The following is a 25,028-nucleotide window of genomic DNA, read 5'->3' as shown; positions in this document are numbered from 1 at the left end:
TCTGCAAAGTGCAGATTGTGGCTGCTTAAGCGGAGAAAAACCCCAAAACCAGGTTTCTCGATAGAACAAAACGTGCGAAATGACACGGTAGTTCTCGCGGATAGTCAAAAAATTGCAAAAAAACTAACGAAGTTTAAAAAGTTCGTCTTATTTGAAAGCCATAGCTTTTTTCTTGAACAAACTGGGCACAGCCATTTATAAAGATAGACAGACTTTCAACAACTTGTTTTTCGACTTAACCTATGATACCAGATTTGGCAGGATAGTTAGCGAAAAAAGTCCAAAAAACGGTCAACTAATCAGAGAGTTGACTTTTCCGAGAATCATAGCTTTTTGTGTGAAAAAATATGGCGTGGCCACTTCTGCATAAGGGTTCCACTCAACCTGAAATTTTGATTGAACCCAAAAAATTTGGTAGGGTACCTCTCGAGAAATGTCAAAAACTTAAAAGAAAACGGTCAAAAAAATCAGAACTTTGACTTTTCCGAGGGTCATGACTTTTTGTGTCAGCAAAGTTTGAAAGTAGTTGCGTAAGCTAATGAGCTTCCAACAACGCGTTTATTGATTTGAACTCAAACTCTCAACAAATATGGCAAAGTAGTTTTCGAGAAAGTTGAAAAATTAAAAAGAAAACTGTCAGAAATCAAAATATTTGACTATTCCGAGGGCCATAACTGTGTGTGATAAAAAATTGGGCGTAGCTGCGAGCTTTTTGAATTCATTCTATTCATTGAAATTAAAAACTCAGTTTTGGCAGGCGTATTTATCAAGAAAATGAAAAAAAAAATCGAAAATATGGGTCAAATATTCCCCCACAAACTTTTTCGAAGACTGAAGACAGAGAAGTCAAGAAAAAGGAGACGCCGGTCTTTCAATTGATACCCCTTTTTTAAAAATTACTTCAGTTTGAGAAAATGAAAACGAAAAAAAAAATTCAACAAACCGATAGTTAAAAAATTTAACTACCTTGAGAAGTGCGGAGAAAAGTGCTCAAATTGTGTTTTAATTGAAACGACCCACAGTTATTAAGCAGATAAAAGACCCCGAAAAAATTTAGGCCGACGGTTTTTTTAGCAAACAAAAAAAACAGACGGAAATACGAAATCAAAGAAAAGTCAAATTACAATCCTTAGGAGTAAATCCAACACTGAAAGCAACATTATGTTAAAAAGCGCGCAGGAGTAAATCCAACACTAAAAGCAACATTAAGTTAAAAAAACGATTACAAGATGTGAAAAAAAGCCTACAACATTTAAGCAGATAAATAATTGGCCGACAATACTATTAGAAACAGAATATTTCCCTTTGGAAAAAAACAGGTCGTAGTCAGATTCGAGCCCAGGAACTTTGCCGTCCCAGGCATTTTGGTTATCTCCAGGCTAACTTAGCTAGGAACTTTTGGAAATTTCAATTCATTATGAACCAAGATACAGTGATTCTGTTACAAAAGTTGTTAACTCGAAAAAAGTCTATAATCCAGTTTTTGATTTTGTAAGTCACCTGCTTTTCAAGCGCGTTTCATTTCAAAATCAGATCGGATATGAAATGACTTACCTTTGCATAAACAAACTCTTGATCTTTGCGAACTCAAACTTACAACCGAATGTGATACTAGCGAAAGTGCAATCAGCACAACGTATACCAATTTCATAATGGTAATTTCTACCGATTTCAGTCTCTTTTCTCATTATTTGTGAAGATCATCCCACATTTCAATGTTTCACAGAGGCACAGCAGAACTTCACATCACTTGCGATACACTACAAACGTAGCATGACAGTATAGCAGACAGAAAATAAGACGAAAAAAGTCGAGGAAAGTTAAATCTAACGAAACTTCCTTATCTTAGTCATGAATAAAGTTCACTAGTTTTAAAAAAAATATGACACATAAGAAAATAGAAAGTTACATTTTTATAGAAACAAATCGGTACTGAATTCAACAATTTTTGAGCATAAACCCGGTCAGCCACAAAAATGTTTTCGAGTCTACTGTTTTCGATCTTCTATAAATTCATCTTTTTCTAGACAGAGGTTCAATTTCAGGAAAACACGATCTAGAGACGCGATCATCAATGTTAAATGAACAAGCAATGTATTTACAAAGAGGTCACTTAACTAACAATTTTTGTGCAGACGCCTGGTGGGCTGAATACAAAGTTGTCACACAGAGGCGAAGCTGAGCTTCGCACCACTTGCGATACAACAACTATAGGATGGGTGCACCATGCTGAAAAAAGAATTAGCCAAAAGAAACCCAGCATGCAGTAGTTGAACTTAAATTTTCATGAAATTGAGCATGTCAGCATGATGTTATTCAACTGATTTTACTAACTAGTTTTTAACCCATAAAAAAATCAATCTTTTTTGAGAACGCTTGCTAATCGCAAGCGTAATAAATATTTTATGGCCATAAAATACTTCGACTGAGTAAAATCAAGTTTGAAAACTCGAAGACGCCTTACCCCTCTTCAAACGTTACAAAGCATAAAAAAGCATTATCAATTCAGCAAAAAAACAATGAAGCAAAATCAGAGTCAAAAATTATATAAATAAGGAACGATTTTCAACACAGAGGCGAAGCAGAGCTTCGAACCACCTGCAATACAACACAAACAAAGAGAAACAGAAGAAGGAAAAAAAATTAAATGTTGAAAAAAACTAGGTAACAAAAATTTTCGTATGTCTAGATTAAAAACAATTAGGGGCTCAGCTAAAGCTGGAGGTATGTGTTTGATATTGAATGAATTCGCTTTACTGATGCGGTACGAAAAATTTGATTTTAAAAATTTGACTTTAACCAACACCTTAGTTCTTTCTATACTAAAATAAGCAAGGAGAGTAAAATATTTTAACACAATCAATTATCCCAAGAAGATGACATTGCTCATACAATTTTCAGGAGCCGCCGCTACTGTCGGAACCATTATCGCAACCGGTTCTTTAAGTTGAAATTTTCATCTCAGATTTGATCTCAAAAATTCTAAAACGGTCAAAAAAATTTCCAAAATTCCTGACATTTTCCTGCAAAGTGCAGATTGTGGCTGCTTAAGCCCAAAACCAGGTTTCTCGATAGAACAAAACCTGCGAAATGACACGGTAGTTCTCGCGGATAGTCAAAAAATTGCAAAAAAACTGACGAAGTTTAAAAAGTTCGTCTTATTTGAAAGCCATAACTTTTTTCTTAAACAAACTGGGCACAGCCATTTATAAAGGTAGACAGACTTTCAACAACTTGTTTTTCGACTTAACCTATGATACCAGATTTGGCAGGATAGTTAGCGAAAAAAGTCCAAAAAACGGTCAACTAATCAGAGAGTTGACTTTTCCGAGAATCATAGCTTTTTGTGTGAAAAAATATGGCGTGGCCACTTCTGCATAAGGGTTCCACTCAACCTGAAATTTTGATTGAACCCAAAAAATTTGGTAGGGTACCTCTCGAGAAATGTCAAAAACTTAAAAAAAAACGGTCAAAAAAATCAGAACTTTGACTTTTCCGAGGGTCATGACTTTTTGTGTCAGCAAAGTTTGAAAGTAGTTGCGTAAGCTAATGAGCTTCCAACAACGCGTTTATTGATTTGAACTCAAACTCTCAACAAATATGGCAGAGTAGTTTTCGAGAAAGTTGAAAAATTAAAAAAAAAACTGTCAGAAATCAAAATATTTGACTATTCCGAGGGCCATAACTATGTGTGATAAAAAATTGGGCGTAGCTGCGAGCTTTTTGAGTTCATTCTATTCATTGAAATTAAAAACTCAGATTTGGCAGGCGTATTTATCAAGAAAATGAAAAAAAAAAAATCGAAAATATGGGTCAAATATTCCCCCACAAACTTTTTCGAAAACTGTAGACAGAGAAGTCAAGGAAAAAGAGACTCTAGGAGAGTATGAAGGCACACAGGGGAGTAGCCGGTCTTTCAATTGATACCTCTTTTTTTGAAAATTACTTAAGTTTGAGAAAAAAATGAAAACTAAAAAAAATTCAACAAACCGATTATTAAAAGGTTTAACTAACTTGAGAAGTGCGGAGAAAAAAGTCCAAATTGTGTTTTACAGGTCCTGGTCAGATTCGAGCATAGCAACTTTGCCATCCCAGGCATATTGGTTACCTCCAGGCTAACTTAGCTAGGAACTCTTAGTAATTTGAATTCATTATGAATCAAAATACAGTGATTCTGTTAAAAAAGTTGTTAACCCGAAAAAAGTCTATAATCCAGTTTGACAACTCTGGCTAATCGCAAGCCTAACAAAAGTGAAAATTGTCAAACCCAAAAAGAACTCTATGCTTTTTGAATTATAAGTCGAAAAAAATCAAAAATGGTGAAAAAACACTAGGTGAACCAAAATTTTTGTTTGTCTCGCTGAAATAGAACTTGGGGCCTAGCTAAGGCTGGATGTACATGTTTGATACTTGGTGAAGTTGTTTTAGTGACGCTGTATGAAATAGATTATTTCAAAACAAGACTTTGCCCAAAACCTTTGTTGATTCTAGTAAAAAAAAAAGTGGGAAGAGAGAAAAAAGATTTGAGATAATGGAATTTCCCCAACGACGCAACATTTCCCTTACAACAAATTTAGGAGTCGATGATTCTGTAGGAAAAATGCTCGCAAATTTTCTTTCTGAACCCTTCATCTCAGATGTAATAGGGATGTCGCTTCTGCAGAGATGGTTCCCAAAATCGGGTTTCTCGGTTGACCATCAAGACTGAAAATTGCCAGGGTACTTTTCGAGAAAAATCAAACAAAAATAGTCGAAGTTTCAAAATTTTGACTTTTTTGAAGGCAATTATTTTTTCTAAAAATAATTGAGCGTATCCATTTATAGAAGTAGGCTTTCAACAACAGGTTATTTCAAATTAACCATTGATACAAAATTTGGCAGTATAGCTAACGAGAAAAGTCAATAAGTTTCCAAAAAAACAGTCAACAAATCAAACATTTGATTTTTCCGAGGTCAATAAACTTAGCGTCAAGCAAATTTAAGCATAGGAGCTTACCACATCTCGATCTTTGGTTGAAACAAAAATATCCGATTTGAGTGGGTATTTTTCGAGAAAAGTCAAAAAGTATACAAAAAACGGTCAGATACTGTGAAGTTACAGATGGAAGTTGTTGAAGTTCCATGAAAAAGCAAAGTCATATTCTTACAGATTTGTAAGAAAAATTGTTTACGGGAAAAAGTCTTGTTCGCAATTACGAGTCACTTGTTTTTGCGTCTCTTTTACCGTTCTCCACTCCATATGTCCTTTTTAGTGCTTTCAACGTTTGCCTACACAGTGTCACTATCATACAAATTTACATATGGCTGTAATACTCAATTATCATCACATTTTGCCCACAAATTTCGTTTGTTTTTGAACTGATGAACAAAAATGGCATGCGTAGGATACAAAGAAGAGTCGCTCTCGCATGTGAAAATGCGTATACAGAAGACATTTGAAAATGGGCGACAGAACTTGGCCGATAGAATATAAACTACTGATATCTTTTAAAAACTTCAAGCGCTAATTTGTAACAAAAAAAAAACAAGTCTAATTTTATCTAATTCAAAAAACCCTAGAAAAAATTTCTAAGATTGTCGATTAAGAATGACAGTGGCTTATACATTGACCTTAATTGAAAATCCAGACACTATTATGTATTTCTATCAAGCAAAATACGTCGTGGTTCAGATTGAAATTGACCACCACTTAACAACTCAATCGACAGACAAGAAATCAATTTTTAAAACGAATGTTTCAGACAGAAAACGAAGCCACAGAGAAGTGATTATCAGACTTTAATTACCAGACAAAGCATTGACATGAATAACGTTTGAAAAGAGGAAATATTAACCTGCGACACAGTTCCCGTTGACACCTGACCCGCTATCAAAACTAAGAAAAAAGACAACAAAACTCATGAATTTTACGACGAAAACTATTTAATCGAAGAGCATAATCAACAAAACTACGTTTACAATTCGCAGAAAAAAACCTCAAAAATAGAAGCTTCAAGTTTGCAGAAAATAAGATATGTAGTGGAGAAATTTATTTGACAATGATTTTTCCGAAGAAAATTTAGAATGCGATCGCGATTAAAAATTGCAACTGATTCAGGAATTCTTCTGAATACATTAACTACAGGGTCTTTCAGTTAAAATGGTTTTTTTGAAACGTCTATAACTTTTAAATGGAACATTGGATTTAACTGATTCTTTTTACATTTATTATATAACATTAAGATTTTTGAACACGTACATTAGAGTAATATTAATTTTGAACACGTGGGAAAATTTACAGCGGGAAAATCACACGTCTAACAAAACATGTTCACACAGGCTGAGTAAGCATATGCAGTTAGTCTTTTCTACGTGTTTGAATGTTCACTATGCCTTTTACTGTTGCGCAAAAGAAACACATTATTTGCAAGACTAAACAACCCAACCTATTTCGCCGGCAATATATCCAGGACTTCAATATCACACCCCTTGAAAGCACAAGATTGAAAGGTCATCATTTTTTTCGTGTATAGGGAAATTTTCAAGAAGATTATCAAGCACCCAATGCGACTTCCAATCGCAAAGGAACTGGAATAACGCAGGACTTGGCGCGAGGATTATAAGCAGGATTAGTGCAATTCCTTGGCCACCCCAAAGCCCGGACTTGAATCCATTGGATTTTTGGCTATGGGGTCATTTGGGTAAAATGATATTTGATGCAAACCCCCAGGCAGTCCCAAATCTTATGCAAACTGTGGAGAACGCTTGAGGAACAATAACTCCGGCACAGGGAGTGAAAGCAGCAACAAATTTTGAGAAGCGGTTACATCTTTGTTTTCAAGAAAATGGCGGACATTTCCAGCAGTTATTATAACTCTAATGTACGTGTTCAAAAATATTAATCTGTTACATAATAAATGTAAAAAGAATCAGTTAAATCCAATGTTCCATTTTAAAGTTATAGACGTTTCAAAAAACCATTCTAACTGAAAGACCATGTAGACAGTCCATGCGATGTCAAACAAAAAGAGATTTCGACATCCTTAGCAAAAAATATGGAAATATAAGACAAAAATTTTAACTAACCAATTTTTTTCAAATTGAATCAATTCTATCGATTTCAATAGAACTTATTCATTAATAACTTTTTTGTTTTCGTTTTTTTTAAATATCGGATTGAGATTTTACAATCAGACCAAAATCGAAAGATTTTATCGTTTGATTGTTCTGACTTCATGCACTGATCATATTAGTGAGACGTTCACTCATAAAACGTCAGATCGAAAGTTTGATCCCTGTCACGTCAATGATTATTTGTGAGGACGAGCTCACACTGGATCTCTTGCTTCAATTCTACTACAGCCTGATCGATTTCGGCTGCTAAAGTGGTACCACGCGAAATTTCTAGATGCAAAAAAAAAACGGCCCTGAGTAGCAAACAAGTGCTTAGCTCAACATACAAACTCAGTCTGGAAAGGAAAATCATACCAACGAACTACCCTTAAACAGGCCTGGTAAGCCCTGCTGATAGCTTCTCTGAAATTCGCAACCACTTTACACCATTTTCAAAGAAAAAAATTTATAGAGTGGGGTTGTTATTCACTTTAGACCGACTTCGACTTCTTCGATTTCGACTTCTTCAATAAAAAAATCTTCGGTTTTTTTTGCTCTCGGAAAAAAAATATCTGAATTATATCGATATCATAATCTCAGACGTAAGACATCGAAGTATTCAGCACTTCGGAAAAACAATTAAGAACGGCAAAAAGGAGCTTTGAAATAAAAAAATTAACATACTGTATAACATTTTGAAAGAAAATACGCTTCGAAAATGAATTTGCGATACAAAACTTGCAATAAAAAACAAGAAAGCCAAAACAAATCGAAAAAAAAAACGAAAACGTCAATTTAAAAACATGCCAATACAATGGAATGTAAAATAAGCATCGGAAGAAACTTTACAAAACGGTAACAAAGCCGAAAAATACCTTGTCAGAAACCCTTCAGGTCGAAAAAAAATCAACAAGACTTAAGATAATAATTCCCCTTAACCCTAAAAACATAGACACGCACACACAAATTGTTTTCGCTCGTCGAAAGACGCAACATGGCCTTTAAAACGACATCACATAAGCCAAAACCTGTCAAGCCAAAAGAAAAGGAAAAGAAAAAAACCAAAGCCGAAAACAGTTGTCATGAAAAACTTGAACTAGAATCTCTATTAAAATTTTTAGCATTTTGTGCGATCCAGAGGTGAGGATACAATTTTAGCTTTCCTTAAAACGAATCGAAATTAGGTTACTAAGCTGATGAAAAACAGGGCGAAATCATTTGGGCAGAATAAAAATTTTAAGCAAAAAAAAAAGAAAACAAAAAGTCAAGGGTAGCAAAATTACACATATCCGAGGTAAATCAGAACACTAAAAGCAACTATAATGTAACAAAATTATAAAATCCGGCAACTAGACAAAATAAAATTTGACAAATAATGAGCCGACAATTTTTTTGTGAAACGGAAAACTTCCGGTTTGAAAAATAAACAGATCCTGTCAGATTCGAACGCAGGACTATTGCCGTCCCAGGAGTATTCGTTACCTTCAGACCATGTGCGCCAGACACAAAAAAAATTGAATTTATTCAGAACTGAACCTAAATTTAGCATTTCTAATTTTGACCAATCTGTGCTTAAAGTTACTTACGGGAAAAACTCTGTTACCCGATTGCAATACCATTGCCTATCGCAAGGTTTAAAAAAAGTTGTTTTTTCGTTGTGGGCGGAATTTTTGGTCGGATTTGTCTGCACAGCAACCGGGTACTCTTTTTTGTTAACACCTCGTCTATAGACAAACCTAGGCTCTTAAAAACCGCACAAAACCTTTGCTACTAGATCGTGTGCGATTTTAGTATTAATATCCAAACGTGTATTAGTGACAGATTCAAACTCGCATCATTTTTCGTTATATTGGTTTGACTGACTAATTAAGGATAATTATATAGCTCGCTTGTCTAATTCGTGGGTCTAGTCTATTGGTTAACTTGGAAAATGGATGAAAATTAACTATTGTTTGGTCTTGGATAATCAAACTGCGCTCGGGATAAAACCCGCTGCTAAAACTGGGGGTGTTCAAAAATGCCGAAGTACAACAGTTCCGAAAGCTAAATAAGTGTTTCAGAAAGCCGGAAATGAGCTGTCGTTGAATTAATGAGCTTCTTTTCAATTTTCTAATGTGTTTAACTTCAGAATTTTTTAAGTTCAATGAGTTTAACTTCGGAGTTTTCCACAAAACGGAAGAAAATTTTGTTAATTGCTGGAGTAATTGTATACATTTAACAAAATCTATGACGCTAATTGAGAATAGTTTGTTTATTTTATTGATTCCAGTCATAACTACAGTATTCATTTTTTCGCTGTCCCTTCTATTGCACTTAGTTCTTACAGCTTCATTTTTAGTCCTTGTAAAACTTTGTGCTGAAAAAACTTTTCGGCACTCTAAAAACATTATCAAATTTTCGGCCCACTTGTACTTCGGTTCTCTTGTACTGAACCCTAAAACTTCAAGGAAACTAAATCGAAAAAAGCGTGACCAACTGAAAGAAAGATAAATTTCATTTTTTAATCATCTACGTAAAAACAAAATTAATAATTAGAACTATTTGAATAGGATTTTACAATCATACGGACAAAAAATCAGATTAAACAAAACCATTATCGAGCTTTTCTTTATATTACGATCAGTTTTCATTTAATGTAACCAAGGCATTTCCGAACATCTGATCTTAGGAATGGGAAAAAATATGTTCAATAAGCACAATAAGCATATTTTTCCCGCACCGACGGCAATTTTAAAGATACTGGTGGACAAAATTGTCGCGCTATTGCACACATACACAAACGAAATACATCATAATAAAGATATGAATTTATCTGAGAAAACATTAAATCAGTTCTCAGTGGGTGGCCTTAGCCTTGTTCGGCCGGGGGGCTTTTTTGAGTCCATCCATGTTAGCTTTCAAAATAGTTCCAAACTGCATGTGAAACTTGTTCACGTCCTTGGGCAGAACTACAGTGCTGATCTTCTTTTTGGGCGTCTTTGCTCTGATTAAACATGACAACACAGCAGACTCGGGGGCTCCGTGAGGGTATTTGTTGGTGGCAGAGGGTTTGGGTTTGGTGTGTCCATCGTACTTTTTCATTGTGATCACCACCGAACCCGTCTGTCGGCTGTCTTCAAACAAAGAGGGCAACAGATTGAGGAAGTCGTCATTGTCATGGAGAACCATGGCTCACTTCTGAAATTAGACAAGTCACATCATTATCTTGCATACAGTTTCTATAACTTTTATGGTTTCTACGATAGCTTAAAAACCAAATTCTTCGTTTGATAAAAGTAGAAAACCGTTTGATAAAAGTAGAAAACCAAGTTTTCACAATTTTTTACCAAACCTAACGGCACATTTTACAATTACATAATTATATCTAAATTACAAGAAATAACAGGCTGGAAATATCGAAACTGACAAGCACGAGATCATTTCAGATGTTCAGTTTTACGATTCCTTCCTCGACATCCAGGCATCCCTGAGGATCTTGGCGTTGATGAAACCTCCCAACTGGACCATACACCCCAGCACACAAATGAACAACTCGGCGATAGGCAGCGCCACCACGTCTAATATGAATATCATCTTAGCAGGATCGTGCTTCGTGTTAAACAGCTGGTATAACGCCATTGCTAACGGACAAAATCCGAGAAAAATCGAACCCCAGACATAAACTATAATCAGAGCTAGTTTGTTCTTTGAAAGTGAAATGTAAGCTAATCCACACGGTATACTACTGCCTAGCCAGACTAATAACCAGGGCGATATTACAAAGGGGTTCTGGTTAATTTTGGCCTGGTCTTTTTCCAAGTGTTTACATAGCATCATGATTGAGACAGTGACGACGTGTAGAATGTAATGAGCGAAGATGAACATTTTCATTCTGGATTTGGCTTTCGCACTGGCTAAGTATCTGTTGGCGATCACAGTTCTGCTCTGGTAGTCACTGCCGTCTGTACCTTCTGGACGTTTGGCAGCTCCTCTGGACGCCATAGTTTTCTGAAATAATAAATGAGCAAATCAAAAATGTTTATCTCACCAAAGCATAGGAACAATTTTAGGCATGGAATAACATGCCTCCTTAATTCCTAGTTCCAAAATCGTCAAATTCTTGCAGGCCCGAGATTGTACCGTTTCTTTGATTACTTAAAAAGCTTAAACATTAAGTTCCAAGTTATAGCTGAGTAAGTACCCCCACCCAGTTAACAAAAAATAGATAATCTAAAATGGGAAAAATTGGCCACCACAAGCAACATTTTTAACCAAAAATGTGTTCAATAAAAGAAAAGAAAAGATAATTGAGAAGTAATTCATCATGATTATGCATCAAAATGAATTTGAATCATAATGCACTAAATGCATCCCGCTTACAATCCAAAAGAACCCAATCCGACCTGGCCAACGCTATTTGTCACCCAAATTTGAAAGGGAAGTGCCTTCGCCGCTGTGTGGGTGGGCAGGCATGACTATTGATAAAATTTCCCAACAACTTGGTATACGACGCCAAAAAAAATTTGAGCCGTCATACTTGGACGCTACATTTGCAACCCCTGAGTGTACCCTGACAGCACACTACACACGTTTGTTTGGTTTTTTTTATTTCTAACTTTTTTGAAAAAAAATCAAACAATAAAAAAGCCATATCTCGAAAACTAAAAAAGATTTGAGCCAGCATAGTTGGACGCCAGATTTGCAACCACTAAGAATAACCTGAAAGTGCCATCACTACAGGTTGAGAATTTCAAATTAAGTTTAACAAAAATGTTATATTGCGAATATAGGGAAAACGTAGAGTTAAAGCAGATTAAACTTCGACTTGATCAAACGTTTCAACCCTTGCAATGTTTGGTTTTAACAAACCAACATAGGAACTTCTTAAATATGTGCCAAATGAAATTTCTTAAGCATTACAATATACGATATAAAATTCGTTCGTTAAACATGCAAAAAACAATTCGTTGAAAAAGCTTAAAAATGCCAACATTGGGATTTCTTAAACATGTGTCACGTGAAACGCCAATTAAATAATGTGTAGATAGATAGTTAGATTTATCTCTCCAAACTATAGTAACGATTTTAAGCATGGGAAACCACGGCGCCTGCCAGGATACCATACATTCGTAGTTCAAAATTCCGCTCAATCGCTAAACTTTTGCAGGCCCGAGATTGCACTTTTCTTTGATTTTGATGTCTTGTAGAACTTCCTGTAGATCTTTCTGTAGAACTAAGCAGACAACGTGCAAGAAAAACAGGCCTCAACAGGAATCGAACTCCCGGACTTCGTCGTCACATGACCGTTACAGTAATTTGGAATAAAGCTGGACAACCTATCTACGGGAAGCAAACTGACAAAAAAACACGGACGATAGTCCGAAAAACACATTAACTCTATTTTGCAAAAAAAGGGCCCGGACGGATTCGAACCGCAAGCCTTTGCCGTCTCAAGCAGTTGTTTCACCTCTATACAGATGCACCGAATGGGCGATTAGATTTGAATTTATAATTGACAAGCGGTAACAAAGCCGAAAAAACCTCGGCAGAAATCCTTCATGCCGAAAAGAAATTCAAAAAAAAATAAAGCTATAAAAAAATTAAGTCCCTTTTCCCCTCAGAGCACACACGCGAACAAAAACTTTTTTCGGCCTTAACGAGAAGCAATAAGAGGCCAATAAGGCGATATTAATTCAGCCCAAAAAAATTAAGTCGATAAAAAGACAAAAAAAATGAAAAAACAAGTGAAATTACAACCTCCTATAGGAGATTCAACTTCGATTCGGCCGCATTTCTAAAATGCTAAAAACAACTGCAAAAAAATGTTTTTTGGCAAAAAAAACAATTTCTCAGAAGTGGAAACTAAGTCGACAAAACACAAGCAGACAAATAACAGGCCGAAATTTTCTTTGAACAGGAATATTTACAGTTTGAATAAAACTGGTCCTGGTCAGATTCGAACCGAGGACCTTTGGCGTACCAGGCGCATTCGTTACCACCAGGCTAAGTGTGCAAGAGAAACTACAAAAGTTGAATTCATTATGAGCCAAGGTACCACCATGAGTCCAATGAGTCTTGTGGACAAAGTTTTTCACGGGAAAAAGTCTAACCCGCTAGCAATACCCTTGCTTATCGCAAGGGTAATCATATTTTGTACTGATACGGAAATGCGTGATCTTCAAAACGTCAAAAAACGGACTTTACGCAAAACTCTTGTGATTTCTCTGTTAAGGTATGAGATTAGCCTCTTATTTAAAATAGAGAGCTACTACTCGCGTGTAGTTTTCAAAAAAGTGAAAAATATTACAAAAAGAACGATCAAAAATCTAAAATTTGACTTTTCCTAAATCAATTAGCTTTTCTCTACTAAAGAATGGGAATAAAATCTTGCGTAGTGCAAATTTCCACGACCTGATTTTCAGATTGAACCCTCCATATCAGATTTAGTTACTAGTTTTCGAGAAGAGTAATGAAAATAACGGTAAAAAATTCAAAAAATGGATTGTCCCGAAGTCCCTATCGGCTTTTCTGCATAAAGATAGGGTGAAACAGATTACGCAAGGAAGCTCTAAGCTACCTGTTTACTTAAATAAACTATCAATCTCCGAAACAGCAGGTTTGTTTTTAAAAAAGTGTCCAAAAAACTGACAAAATTTCTAAAAATGGACGTTTTCTAAGGCCACATTTTTTTTCAAAACGCAGGGCATAGCCGCTTGCGCAGGGAAGATTCACAAAACCGTTTTTTTTATTTAGCCGGTTAGAAGACTCAGGAAAGATTCACATAATCGTTTTTTTTTATTTAGCCGGGTAGTTTTTGAGAAACGCTTTCAAAGTGTCAAAAATGTGCTTGTTTGAGACCATAACTTTTTTCTACCGAATTTAGGGAATGACCGCTTAAGAGGGGGAAATCCCCATGAATTGTCCTTTCGATTTATTCCTTCATCGCAGAATTGTGGATTTAATGTTGGAGAAAGTGAAAAAAATCAAAACCAATAGGTCAAAAATCACCCTTCTGAAATTTTCGAAGGCCGTAGAAGGTGGGGTAAAATGAAAAACAGACTAGCAAAATGTGCATGCACATAGCTTCGCTTGAGTAAGGATTTAATACTTTTGTTGGCTCAGATTTACTCGCTACCTCTAGCTTACGGGTGCCGAAGAAATTTGAATCTACTACACAGAGGCGAAGCTGAGCTTCGCACCACTTGCGATACAAATATGAATGTTATGAAAAACAAACAAAAAAATTCAAAAAATGTTTTTGCTAATAAAAATTGCTAACGCCCAAAACATCCGGAAAAAAACTTCGAGCAACATTACAAACTCTGCAAAGAGCTTAAGGAATGCTATAAGACGCCAAGTTTTCAAAAAAGTATTTTCTGCGGAATTAAGCAGACAAAAATAAACAGACAGACAATAATTCAAATAGCCAAAATATTCTATTTGCCAGAACAACAAGTCTCAACTAGAACCGAATGCGCGGGCTTTTTCGACTCACGCAAGGAGCTTACAACAACTTGGAATAAAGCTGAACCATCGAGATAAGGGAACTAGCCGACAAAAATAATCAGACGGACGATAATCCGAAAAAGCACAAAAACTCTTGTTTGCAAAAAAAAGTCTTGGCCAGATTCGAACCTAAAATCTTTGCCATCTCAAGCAATTGTTTTACTTCTACACCAGATGGTTGATTGGATTTGAATTTATAATTACCAAGCGGTACAAAAGCCGAAAAAAAACTGAGCAGAAACCCTTCATGCCGAAAAGAAATTCGGAAAAACTCCCTTTTCCAGGCAGAGTACACACACGCGCACAAAAACTTTTTTCGGACGTGAAAAGCAAATTTCCAATCGGCCGGATTTCTAAAAAGCTAAAAACAACTGCAGTTAAAACTGTTTATAGCTAAAATAAACGATTCTTAGATGTGGCAACTAAGCCGACAAACATAAGCAGACAAATAAAAGGCGGAAATTTTTTTAGAACAGGAACAATTACCGTTTGAAAAACTACTCCTGGTCAGAATCGAACCGCGGACCTTTGGCGTTCCAGGCGCATTCGTTACCACTAGGCTAAGTATGCAAGAGAAACTATACAAATTTTGCATTCATTACGAACCAAGGTACCACCAGTTCAATGAGTCCTGTGGACAAAGTTGTTTACGGGAACAAAAAGTCTAGTACCCAATTGCAATACCCTTGCTATAAGTAGTAGTTGTAGTCGTAAAAGATTTAGAGACAGTTCTCAAGGGTTCGCATTCAGATTCAAGTTCATCAGTTTAGTTTTATCTTGTTTGTGATGTTACAGTTTCCACATCTGCATAGTATTGCAAGGGTAATACAGCAAACTACCAAGTGTTTTTTGTTTAACAAATTGTCAACTTGAAAACAAGTCTATATTCGGTCATGATATTGCTTGCTAATAGCAAGGCGTTGAAAATCCTTCAAATTAAAACAAAAAACAATAAAATTCAGTTACGATGTTTGAACTCTGCTTGTAAAAAACTGAAAACCGAAGCCAAAAAAATCAAAACTATTCTGTTGAAATTACTTCTAAAAAACAGGGGTCTTTTCAAAGCCGAGAAATTGTTCATAAATTTTTTTTGGAAGCTGAACCAGGACTAAAATCGTTGGAACCGTTCACACACTTGCCCCCAATCGAGGTTTATTTGTGTGTAAAAGTATTAAAGCTGAAATTACTTACCGCCCCTCAGATTGGTCGAAACAACAATAGGTTGATTACATAGTAACGTTCTGCCAGATAACTTATTCAGAAAAGTGGGGTAGTAAAAATCAAGTAACAAAAAGCACACTTTAAACCGAAGCCCTATTAAATTTCACTAAATGATATTAGTTTTCAGAGAAGTAACAAAAGTTGCCCTAACTTTTCAGCGTAGCTATTAAACATAGCCGACAGACAGTTTGAAAAGAGCCAAAAACAGAAAAAAATATACTGACTTGCTAATTGAACAAACTTCCGAATTTCAGAGAAAAATATATAGCCCAAAAACTAAGCCCAATTTGAGAAAACTGCATCAATGCGTATTTTTTATTCCGATGAAAAATCTGGACATTAAAATCCTTTTTCGACACTAGAATTCGACCACGTTTTTCGTGACCTTTACACTTTTGCTGTTCGAATAGTGGAGTTTGACCTCTTTTAAACAAATGAATGACCTGAATGAACTTGAATGAGTGTGCAAAATATTTTAGGATAATTTCCGAAAAAAAACCATTACGACCTATATAAGAGGCTTCACTATGTTCGTTGATGCTTTAAAAAACTGATAACCTAGCAGATAAAACGTGTCACCTACGTCTTTCTTCATTACGACCTATATAAGAGGCTTCACTATGTTCGTTGATGCTTTAAAAAACTGATAACCTAGCAGATAAAACGTGTCACCTACGTCTTTCTTCATTACGACCTATATAAGAGGCTTCACTATGTTCGTTGATGCTTTAAAAAACTGATAACCTAGCAGATAAAACGTGTCACCTACGTCTTTCTTCATTACGACCTATATAAGAGGCTTCACTATGTTCGTTGATGCTTTAAAAAACTGATAACCTAGCAGATAAAACGTGTCACCTACGTCTTTCTTCATTACGACCTATATAAGAGGCTTCACTATGTTCGTTGATGCTTTAAAAAACTGATAACCTAGCAGATAAAACGTGTCACCTACGTCTTTCTTCATTACGACTTATATAAGAGGCTTCACTATGTTCGTTGATGCTTTAAAAAACTGATAACCTAGCAGATAAAACGTGTCACCTACGTCTTTCTTCATTACGACCTATATAAGAGGCTTCACTATGTTTGTTGATGCTTTAAAAAACTGATAACCTAGCAGATAAAACGTGTCACCTACGTCTTTCTTCATTACGACCTATATAAGAGGCTTCACTATGTTCGTTGATGCTTTAAAAAACTGATAACCTAGCAGATAAAACGTGTCACCTACGTCTTTCTTCATTACGACCTATATAAGAGGCTTCACTATGTTCGTTGATGCTTTAAAAAACTGATAACCTAGCAGATAAAACGTGTCACCTACGTCTTTCTTCATTACGACCTATATAAGAGGCTTCACTATGTTCGTTGATGCTTTAAAAAACTGATAACCTAGCAGATAAAACGTGTCACCTACGTCTTTCTTCATTACGACCTATATAAGAGGCTTCACTATGTTCGTTGATGCTTTAAAAAACTGATAACCTAGCAGATAAAACGTGTCACCTACGTCTTTCTTCATTACGACCTATATAAGAGGCTTCACTATGTTTGTTGATGCTTTAAAAAACTGATAACCTAGCAGATAAAACGTGTCACCTACGTCTTTCTTCATTACGACCTATATAAGAGGCTTCACTATGTTCGTTGATGCTTTAAAAAACTGATAACCTAGCAGATAAAACGTGTCACCTACGTCTTTCTTCATTACGACCTATATAAGAGGCTTCACTATGTTTGTTGATGCTTTAAAAAACTGATAACCTAGCAGATAAAACGTGTCACCTACGTCTTTCTTCATTACGACCTATATAAGAGGCTTCACTATGTTCGTTGATGCTTTAACAAACTGATAACCTAGCAGATAAAACGTGTCACCTACGTCTTTCTTCATTACGACCTATATAAGAGGCTTCACTATGTTCGTTGATGCTTTAAAAAACTGATAACCTAGCAGATAAAACGTGTCACCTACGTCTTTCTTCATTACGACCTATATAAGAGGCTTCACTATGTTCGTTGATGCTTTAAAAAACTGATAACCTAGCAGATAAAACGTGTCACCTACGTCTTTCTTCATTACGACCTATATAAGAGGCTTCACTATGTTCGTTGATGCTTTAAAAAACTGATAACCTAGCAGATAAAACGTGTCACCTACGTCTTTCTTCATTACGACCTATATAAGAGGCTTCACTATGTTCGTTGATGCTTTAAAAAACTGATAACCTAGCAGATAAAACGTGTCACCTACGTCTTTCTTCATTACGACCTATATAAGAGGCTTCACTATGTTCGTTGATGCTTTAAAAAACTGATAACCTAGCAGATAAAACGTGTCACCTACGTCTTTCTTCATTACGACCTATATAAGAGGCTTCACTATGTTCGTTGATGCTTTAAAAAACTGATAACCTAGCAGATAAAACGTGTCACCTACGTCTTTCTTCATTACGACCTATATAAGAGGCTTCACTATGTTCGTTGATGCTTTAAAAAACTGATAACCTAGCAGATAAAACGTGTCACCTACGTCTTTCTTCATTACGACCTATATAAGAGGCTTCACTATGTTTGTTGATGCTTTAAAAAACTGATAACCTAGCAGATAAAACGTGTCACCTACGTCTTTCTTCATTACGACCTATATAAGAGGCTTCACTATGTTCGTTGATGCTTTAACAAACTGATAACCTAGCAGATAAAACGTGTCACCTACGTCTTTCTTCATTACGACCTATATAAGAGGCTTCACTATGTTCGTTGATGCTTTAAAAAACTGATAACCTAGCAGATAAAACGTGTCACCTACGTCTTTCTTCATTACGACCTATATAAGAGGCTTCACTATGTTCGTTGATGCTTTAAAAAACTGATAACCTAGCAGATAAAACGTGTCACCTACGTCTTTCTTCATTACGACCTATATAAGAGGCTTCACTATGTTCGTTGATGCTTTAAAAAACTGATAACCTAGCAGATAAAACGTGTCACCTACGTCTTTCTTCATTACGACCTATATAAGAGGCTTCACTATGTTCGTTGATGCTTTAAAAAACTGATAACCTAGCAGATAAAACGTGTCACCTACGTCTTTCTTCATTACGACCTATATAAGAGGCTTCACTATGTTCGTTGATGCTTTAAAAAACTGATAACCTAGCAGATAAAACGTGTCACCTACGTCTTTCTTCATTACGACCTATATAAGAGGCTTCACTATGTTCGTTGATGCTTTAAAAAACTGATAACCTAGCAGATAAAACGTGTCACCTACGTCTTTCTTCATTACGACCTATATAAGAGGCTTCACTATGTTTGTTGATGCTTTAAAAAACTGATAACCTAGCAGATAAAACGTGTCACCTACGTCTTTCTTCATTACGACCTATATAAGATGCTTCACTATGTTTGTTGATGCTTTAAAAAACTGATAACCTAGCAGATAAAACGTGTCACCTACGTCTTTCTTCATTACGACCTATATAAGAGGCTTCACTATGTTCGTTGATGCTTTAAAAAACTGATAACCTAGCAGATAAAACGTGTCACCTACGTCTTTCTTCATTACGACCTATATAAGAGGCTTCACTATGTTTGTTGATGCTTTAAAAAACTGATAACCTAGCAGATAAAACGTGTCACCTACGTCTTTCCTCATTACGACCTATATAAGAGGCTTCACTATGTTCGTTGATGCTTTAAAAAACTGATAACCTAGCAGATAAAACGTGTCACCTACGTCTTTCTTCATTACGACCTATATAAGAGGCTTCACTATGTTTGTTGATGCTTTAAAAAACTGATAACCTAGCAGATAAAACGTGTCACCTACGTCTTTCTTCATTACGACCTATATAAGAGGCTTCACTATGTTCGTTGATGCTTTAAAAAATTGATAACCTAGCAGATAAAACGTGTCACCTACGTCTTTCTTCATTACGACCTATATAAGAGGCTTCACTATGTTCGTTGATGCTTTAAAAAACTGATAACCTAGCAGATAAAACGTGTCACCTACGTCTTTCTTCATTACGACCTATATAAGAGGCTTCACTATGTTTGTTGATGCTTTAAAAAACTGATAACCTAGCAGATAAAACGTGTCACCTACGTCTTTCTTCATTACGACCTATATAAGAGGCTTCACTATGTTCGTTGATGCTTTAAAAAACTGATAACCTAGCAGATAAAACGTGTCACCTACGTCTTTCTTCATTACGACCTATATAAGAGGCTTCACTATGTTTAATGATGCTTTAAAAAACTGATAACCTAGCAGATAAAACGTGTCACCTACGTCTTTCTTCATTACGACCTATACAAGAGGCTTCACTATGTTTGTTGATGCTTTAAAAAACTGATAACCTAGCAGATAAAACGTGTCACCTACGTCTTTCTTCATTACGACCTATATAAGAGGCTTCACTATGTTCGTTGATGCTTTAAAAAACTGATAACCTAGCAGATAAAACGTGTCACCTACGTCTTTCTTCATTACGACCTATATAAGAGGCTTCACTATGTTCGTTGATGCTTTAAAAAAACTGATAACCTAGCAGATAAAACGTGTCACCTACGTCTTTCTTCATTACGACCTATATAAGAGGCTTCACTATGTTCGTTGATGCTTTAAAAAACTGATAACCTAGCAGATAAAACGTGTCACCTACGTCTTTCTTCATTACGACCTATATAGGAGGCTTCACTATGTTCGTTGATGCTTTAAAAAACTGATAACCTAGCAGATAAAACGTGTCACCTACGTCTTTCTTCATTACGACCTATATAAGAGGCTTCACTATGTTCGTTGATGCTTTAAAAAACTGATAACCTAGCAGATAAAACGTGTCACCTACGTCTTTCTTCATTACGACCTATATAAGAGGCTTCACTATGTTCGTTGATGCTTTAAAAAACTGATAGCCTAGTAGATAAAACGTGTCACCTACGTCTTTCTTCATTACGACCTATATAAGAGGCTTCACTATGTTCGTTGATGCTTTAAAAAACTGATAACCTAGCAGATAAAACGTGTCACCTACGTCTTTCTTCATTACGACCTATATAAGAGGCTTCACTATGTTCGTTGATGCTTTAAAAAACTGATAACCTAGCAGATAAAACGTGTCACCTACGTCTTTCTTCATTACGACCTATATAAGAGGCTTCACTATGTTCGTTGATGCTTTAAAAAACTGATAACCTAGCAGATAAAACGTGTCACCTACGTCTTTCTTCATTACGACCTATATAAGAGGCTTCACTATGTTCGTTGATGCTTTAAAAAACTGATAACCTAGCAGATAAAACGTGTCACCTACGTCTTTCTTCATTACGACCTATATAAGAGGCTTCACTATGTTCGTTGATGCTTTAAAAAACTGATAACCTAGCAGATAAAACGTGTCACCTACGTCTTTCTTCATTACGACCTATATAAGAGGCTTCACTATGTTCGTTGATGCTTTAAAAAACTGATAACCTAGCAGATAAAACGTGTCACCTACGTCTTTCTTCATTACGACCTATATAAGAGGCTTCACTATGTTCGTTGATGCTTTAAAAAACTGATAACCTAGCAGATAAAACGTGTCACCTACGTCTTTCTTCATTACGACATATATAAGGAGGCTTCACTATGTTCGTTGATGCTTTAAAAAACTGATAACCTAGCAGATAAAACGTGTCACCTACGTCTTTCTTCATTACGACCTATATAAGAGGCTTCACTATGTTCGTTGATGCTTTAAAAAACTGATAACCTAGCAGATAAAACGTGTCACCTACGTCTTTCTTCATTACGACCTATATAAGAGGCTTCACTATGTTCGTTGATGCTTTAAAAAACTGATAACCTAGCAGATAAAACGTGTCACCTACGTCTTTCTTCATTACGACCTATATAAGAGGCTTCACTATGTTCGTTGATGCTTTAAAAAACTGATAACCTAGCAGATAAAACGTGTCACCTACGTCTTTCTTCATTACGACCTATATAAGAGGCTTCACTATGTTCGTTGATGCTTTAAAAAACTGATAACCTAGCAGATAAAACGTGTCACCTACGTCTTTCTTCATTACGACCTATATAAGAGGCTTCACTATGTTCGTTGATGCTTTAAAAAACTGATAACCTAGCAGATAAAACGTGTCACCTACGTCTTTCTTCATTACGACCTATATAAGAGGCTTCACTATGTTCGTTGATGCTTTAAAAAACTGATAACCTAGCAGATAAAACGTGTCACCTACGTCTTTCTTCATTACGACCTATATAAGAGGCTTCACTATGTTCGTTGATGCTTTAAAAAACTGATAACCTAGCAGATAAAACGTGTCACCTACGTCTTTCTTCATTACGACCTATATAAGAGGCTTCACTATGTTCGTTGATGCTTTAAAAAACTGATAACCTAGCAGATAAAACGTGTCACCTACGTCTTTCTTCATTACGACCTATATAAGAGGCTTCACTATGTTCGTTGATGCTTTAAAAAACTGATAACCTAGCAGATAAAACGTGTCACCTACGTCTTTCTTCATTACGACCTATATAAGAGGCTTCACTATGTTCGTTGATGCTTTAAAAAACTGATAACCTAGCAGATAAAACGTGTCACCTACGTCTTTCTTCATTACGACCTATATAAGAGGCTTCACTATGTTCGTTGATGCTTTAAAAAACTGATAACCTAGCAGATAAAACGTGTCACCTACGTCTTTCTGGGACAAGTGAATATTGGAAGACATTTCCTAATCTCACGCTCTTGTTTCATATCCAGACGAACAGAACTTCAATGTTGCATGGAATTCAATTCGGATTGATTTATACAATAGCAAATGGATCAAAACTTGTCAAGCCCGTCTTGAATAGTTCATTTTAAACTGATTGGACCTGAAAACTACCCTTCTTTTCGAGACGGAGACTATAAATAATACGTCGTATTGCAATTTATCATCTTATGTATAATATATGAAATGAAACTGAAACTACTTAACGGTGTATATGCATCACAAATAATGGTAATAGTAGTAGTAGTTGGATAGCAGAGAAATGAAAATGTAAGAGAACTAAAGAGTGGAAAAAATAAAACGAAGACAGCCGACATCGATTCGGCCAAATTCACTGCATATGGTACAAACTGTGGGTGTTCTCTGTTATACGGTTTTAAGCTAGAAAAAGTTAGATGAGCTAAGGTCCCAGGTTATATAACAAACTATTTCTCGTTTTCCTTAATTTCAACCAATCCGATTCAATCACTGTTCGAAAAAGTAAATGACCGAGTTTGGATCGTACAACAAAAAAGACCTGAATGTGCTCACAACTTAAACAACAATTTCACGCCAATCACAAACAAAGAATAGCATTTAGAATAGCATTGCGCCCACAATTCTGACTGAATGGTAGTAGTTTAAGTTATGACAGTTAGTGTTCATTTCATTTCATTATAATCAATTGTGCACTGGAAGTTATTGCAGAAGAGGCTAAATGTAATAAAACAACCGAAGTTAGACGCAATTTCCCCAGCTGAAAAGTTGAACTTGAAGAAACAGTTTTACTCAAATCTAAAATGTTTAGCTCATTTGGTTCGAAAACTAGATCTTAACTCACCATTTAAGCAGCTCAAATCATTCGCAATTGGGTGACGGCAGAATTAATTGGTAGAATTGTTAGTTTGGAACAGCAACCAATAATATTACAGATGAGAAATAGGTTACATTAGTTTTCAAAATTCGAGAAATATTTTCATACGCTGTTAAACTGCGTCCCAGTCAGTTGAGCCACTCAATAGAAAATTGAAACCGCAAAGAAGCAAACTTCCTCTAAATATACACACTTTACTAATTTCACGTCATATTACATAACAGCGCACACAATTGAATAGTAGACATTTCGAATTCCAACTTGAGTTGCCAAATGACTGACAAAATTAGAAGTTTGAATTAGATTGTTTTCCTATTTCATTCAACCCCCCATTTGATTTGTTCAATTCGACTATGAGTAAACGGTGAGCTGTTGTTGTTCCAATTGCAGAGTGAGTAACTCCTCCTGGTGGTCCAGTGCTTCCAGCACCGACTCGAATCTCTCGCGCACCGAATCGATCTGTCTCCTTCGTCTACGCATCAGCTGCTCCTGCTGGGATCTCAAATTGTGGAGTCTGGAAGTGAGGAGCTCCACGTGGACGGCGTATTGCTGGTACTCCGCCTCCCTCCTCGCCTCCGCCTCTCTCCGACTAGCCGCCGACTGGGGCACCAGACTGAGGAACTCCCCCAGTCTCATTTTATGACTCACGAGACAGTACTGCTGCTCTGAGAGCTGTCTGCCGTAGCCCATTTCTAACTGGCGTTCAGTTGAGAGCCGACCGCACACGAACTCTACTTTAGCCCGAGCCTGCCGGTCTTTTCTGAAAAGTGTCGGCTTGCATCTACACATTGGACACGTGGCGTTTTGTTTGAGCCATTCAGTTAGACACCAGTTGCAAAACGAATGACCACACGGAACTATTTTATAAGGATCTTGGTGTGAGAATCTACAAACTGCACACGTGATTTCCTCGAACAGTTTCGAAGTGTTCAGCTTAGCTTTGGTTCGTATCGTTTTAATTTTGGTCAGAAACAGCTTCCGCATCTGCTTCGTCACTTTCGCAGTTCTGTGCGGACTGCGGCTACTTGAACTAGTGGACGGCGATCTTTTTCTAGTGGTTGTATGCTGATGTTGGTTGTGATTGGCTGATTTAGACGTAGATTGTGATTGGTTGTTTTGCTGAGCTCTATCGGCAGATGTTGCACAGGGCAACACGACTGCAACTGGCCTTGAGGTGCGTTTGGTGATATGTGCACGCCTCGAATTGGATAGTCGGCTGTGTTGCTTCTGTCGTCTGTTGTTCCCTAAGATGCTGCTTCTCTGATGCTGATTCCTCTTAACTGATGTCGGCTTCATGTTCTCTTCTCTGCTATTCTCTTCTGTTTGTATTTGTATTTGTGTCTGTTTTAAAATTGGCCAAGAGCTCAACCAAACAACTCTGAAAAGAAGCATTCATATTAAATTGTGATTCACATATATTCCTGTTCACGGCATGTTCGTCTATCATCTTCGAGATAAAAAATGCCAAAAAGAACGAGTTCTTTAAAACACATGCAATAATGCTCACTTTGAATGCACTATCGAAGAAACTTTAATGAAATGCAGGAGTAACTGCATCCCGGTTTAAACGATGAATTAC

General features: G+C 36.3%; 4 protein-coding genes across 4 annotated transcripts in view; 1 reads left to right on the top strand and 3 right to left on the bottom strand.

The window, feature by feature from the left end:
• Positions 1-25,028, top strand: part of LOC134840032 (nucleoplasmin-like protein ANO39) — a 254,422-nt gene that overhangs the window by 115,040 nt on the left and 114,354 nt on the right. The window lies entirely within an intron of this gene.
• Positions 9,928-10,260, bottom strand: LOC134840035 (signal recognition particle 14 kDa protein-like). The gene has a single exon (XM_063855662.1). It carries the CDS (start codon positions 10,258-10,260, stop codon positions 9,928-9,930), a length of 333 nt encoding a protein of 110 aa, XP_063711732.1.
• LOC134840034 (protein jagunal homolog 1-like) lies at positions 10,528-11,073 on the bottom strand. Its single transcript, XM_063855661.1, has one exon. It carries the CDS (start codon positions 11,071-11,073, stop codon positions 10,528-10,530), a length of 546 nt encoding a protein of 181 aa, XP_063711731.1.
• On the bottom strand, positions 22,613-24,823 carry LOC134840714 (E3 ubiquitin-protein ligase TRIM58-like). Its single transcript, XM_063856708.1, has one exon. It carries the CDS (start codon positions 24,743-24,745, stop codon positions 23,801-23,803), a length of 945 nt encoding a protein of 314 aa, XP_063712778.1. The 5' UTR covers positions 24,746-24,823; the 3' UTR covers positions 22,613-23,800.

The sequence above is a fragment of the Symsagittifera roscoffensis genome, chromosome 2 (assembly GCF_963678635.1).
Source record: "Symsagittifera roscoffensis chromosome 2, txSymRosc1.1, whole genome shotgun sequence".
In the NCBI taxonomy this organism is placed as follows: domain Eukaryota; kingdom Metazoa; phylum Xenacoelomorpha; order Acoela; family Convolutidae; genus Symsagittifera; species Symsagittifera roscoffensis.
Note: the sequence above shows the minus strand (reverse complement) of the source record. Positions and strands in the feature narration are given on the sequence as shown.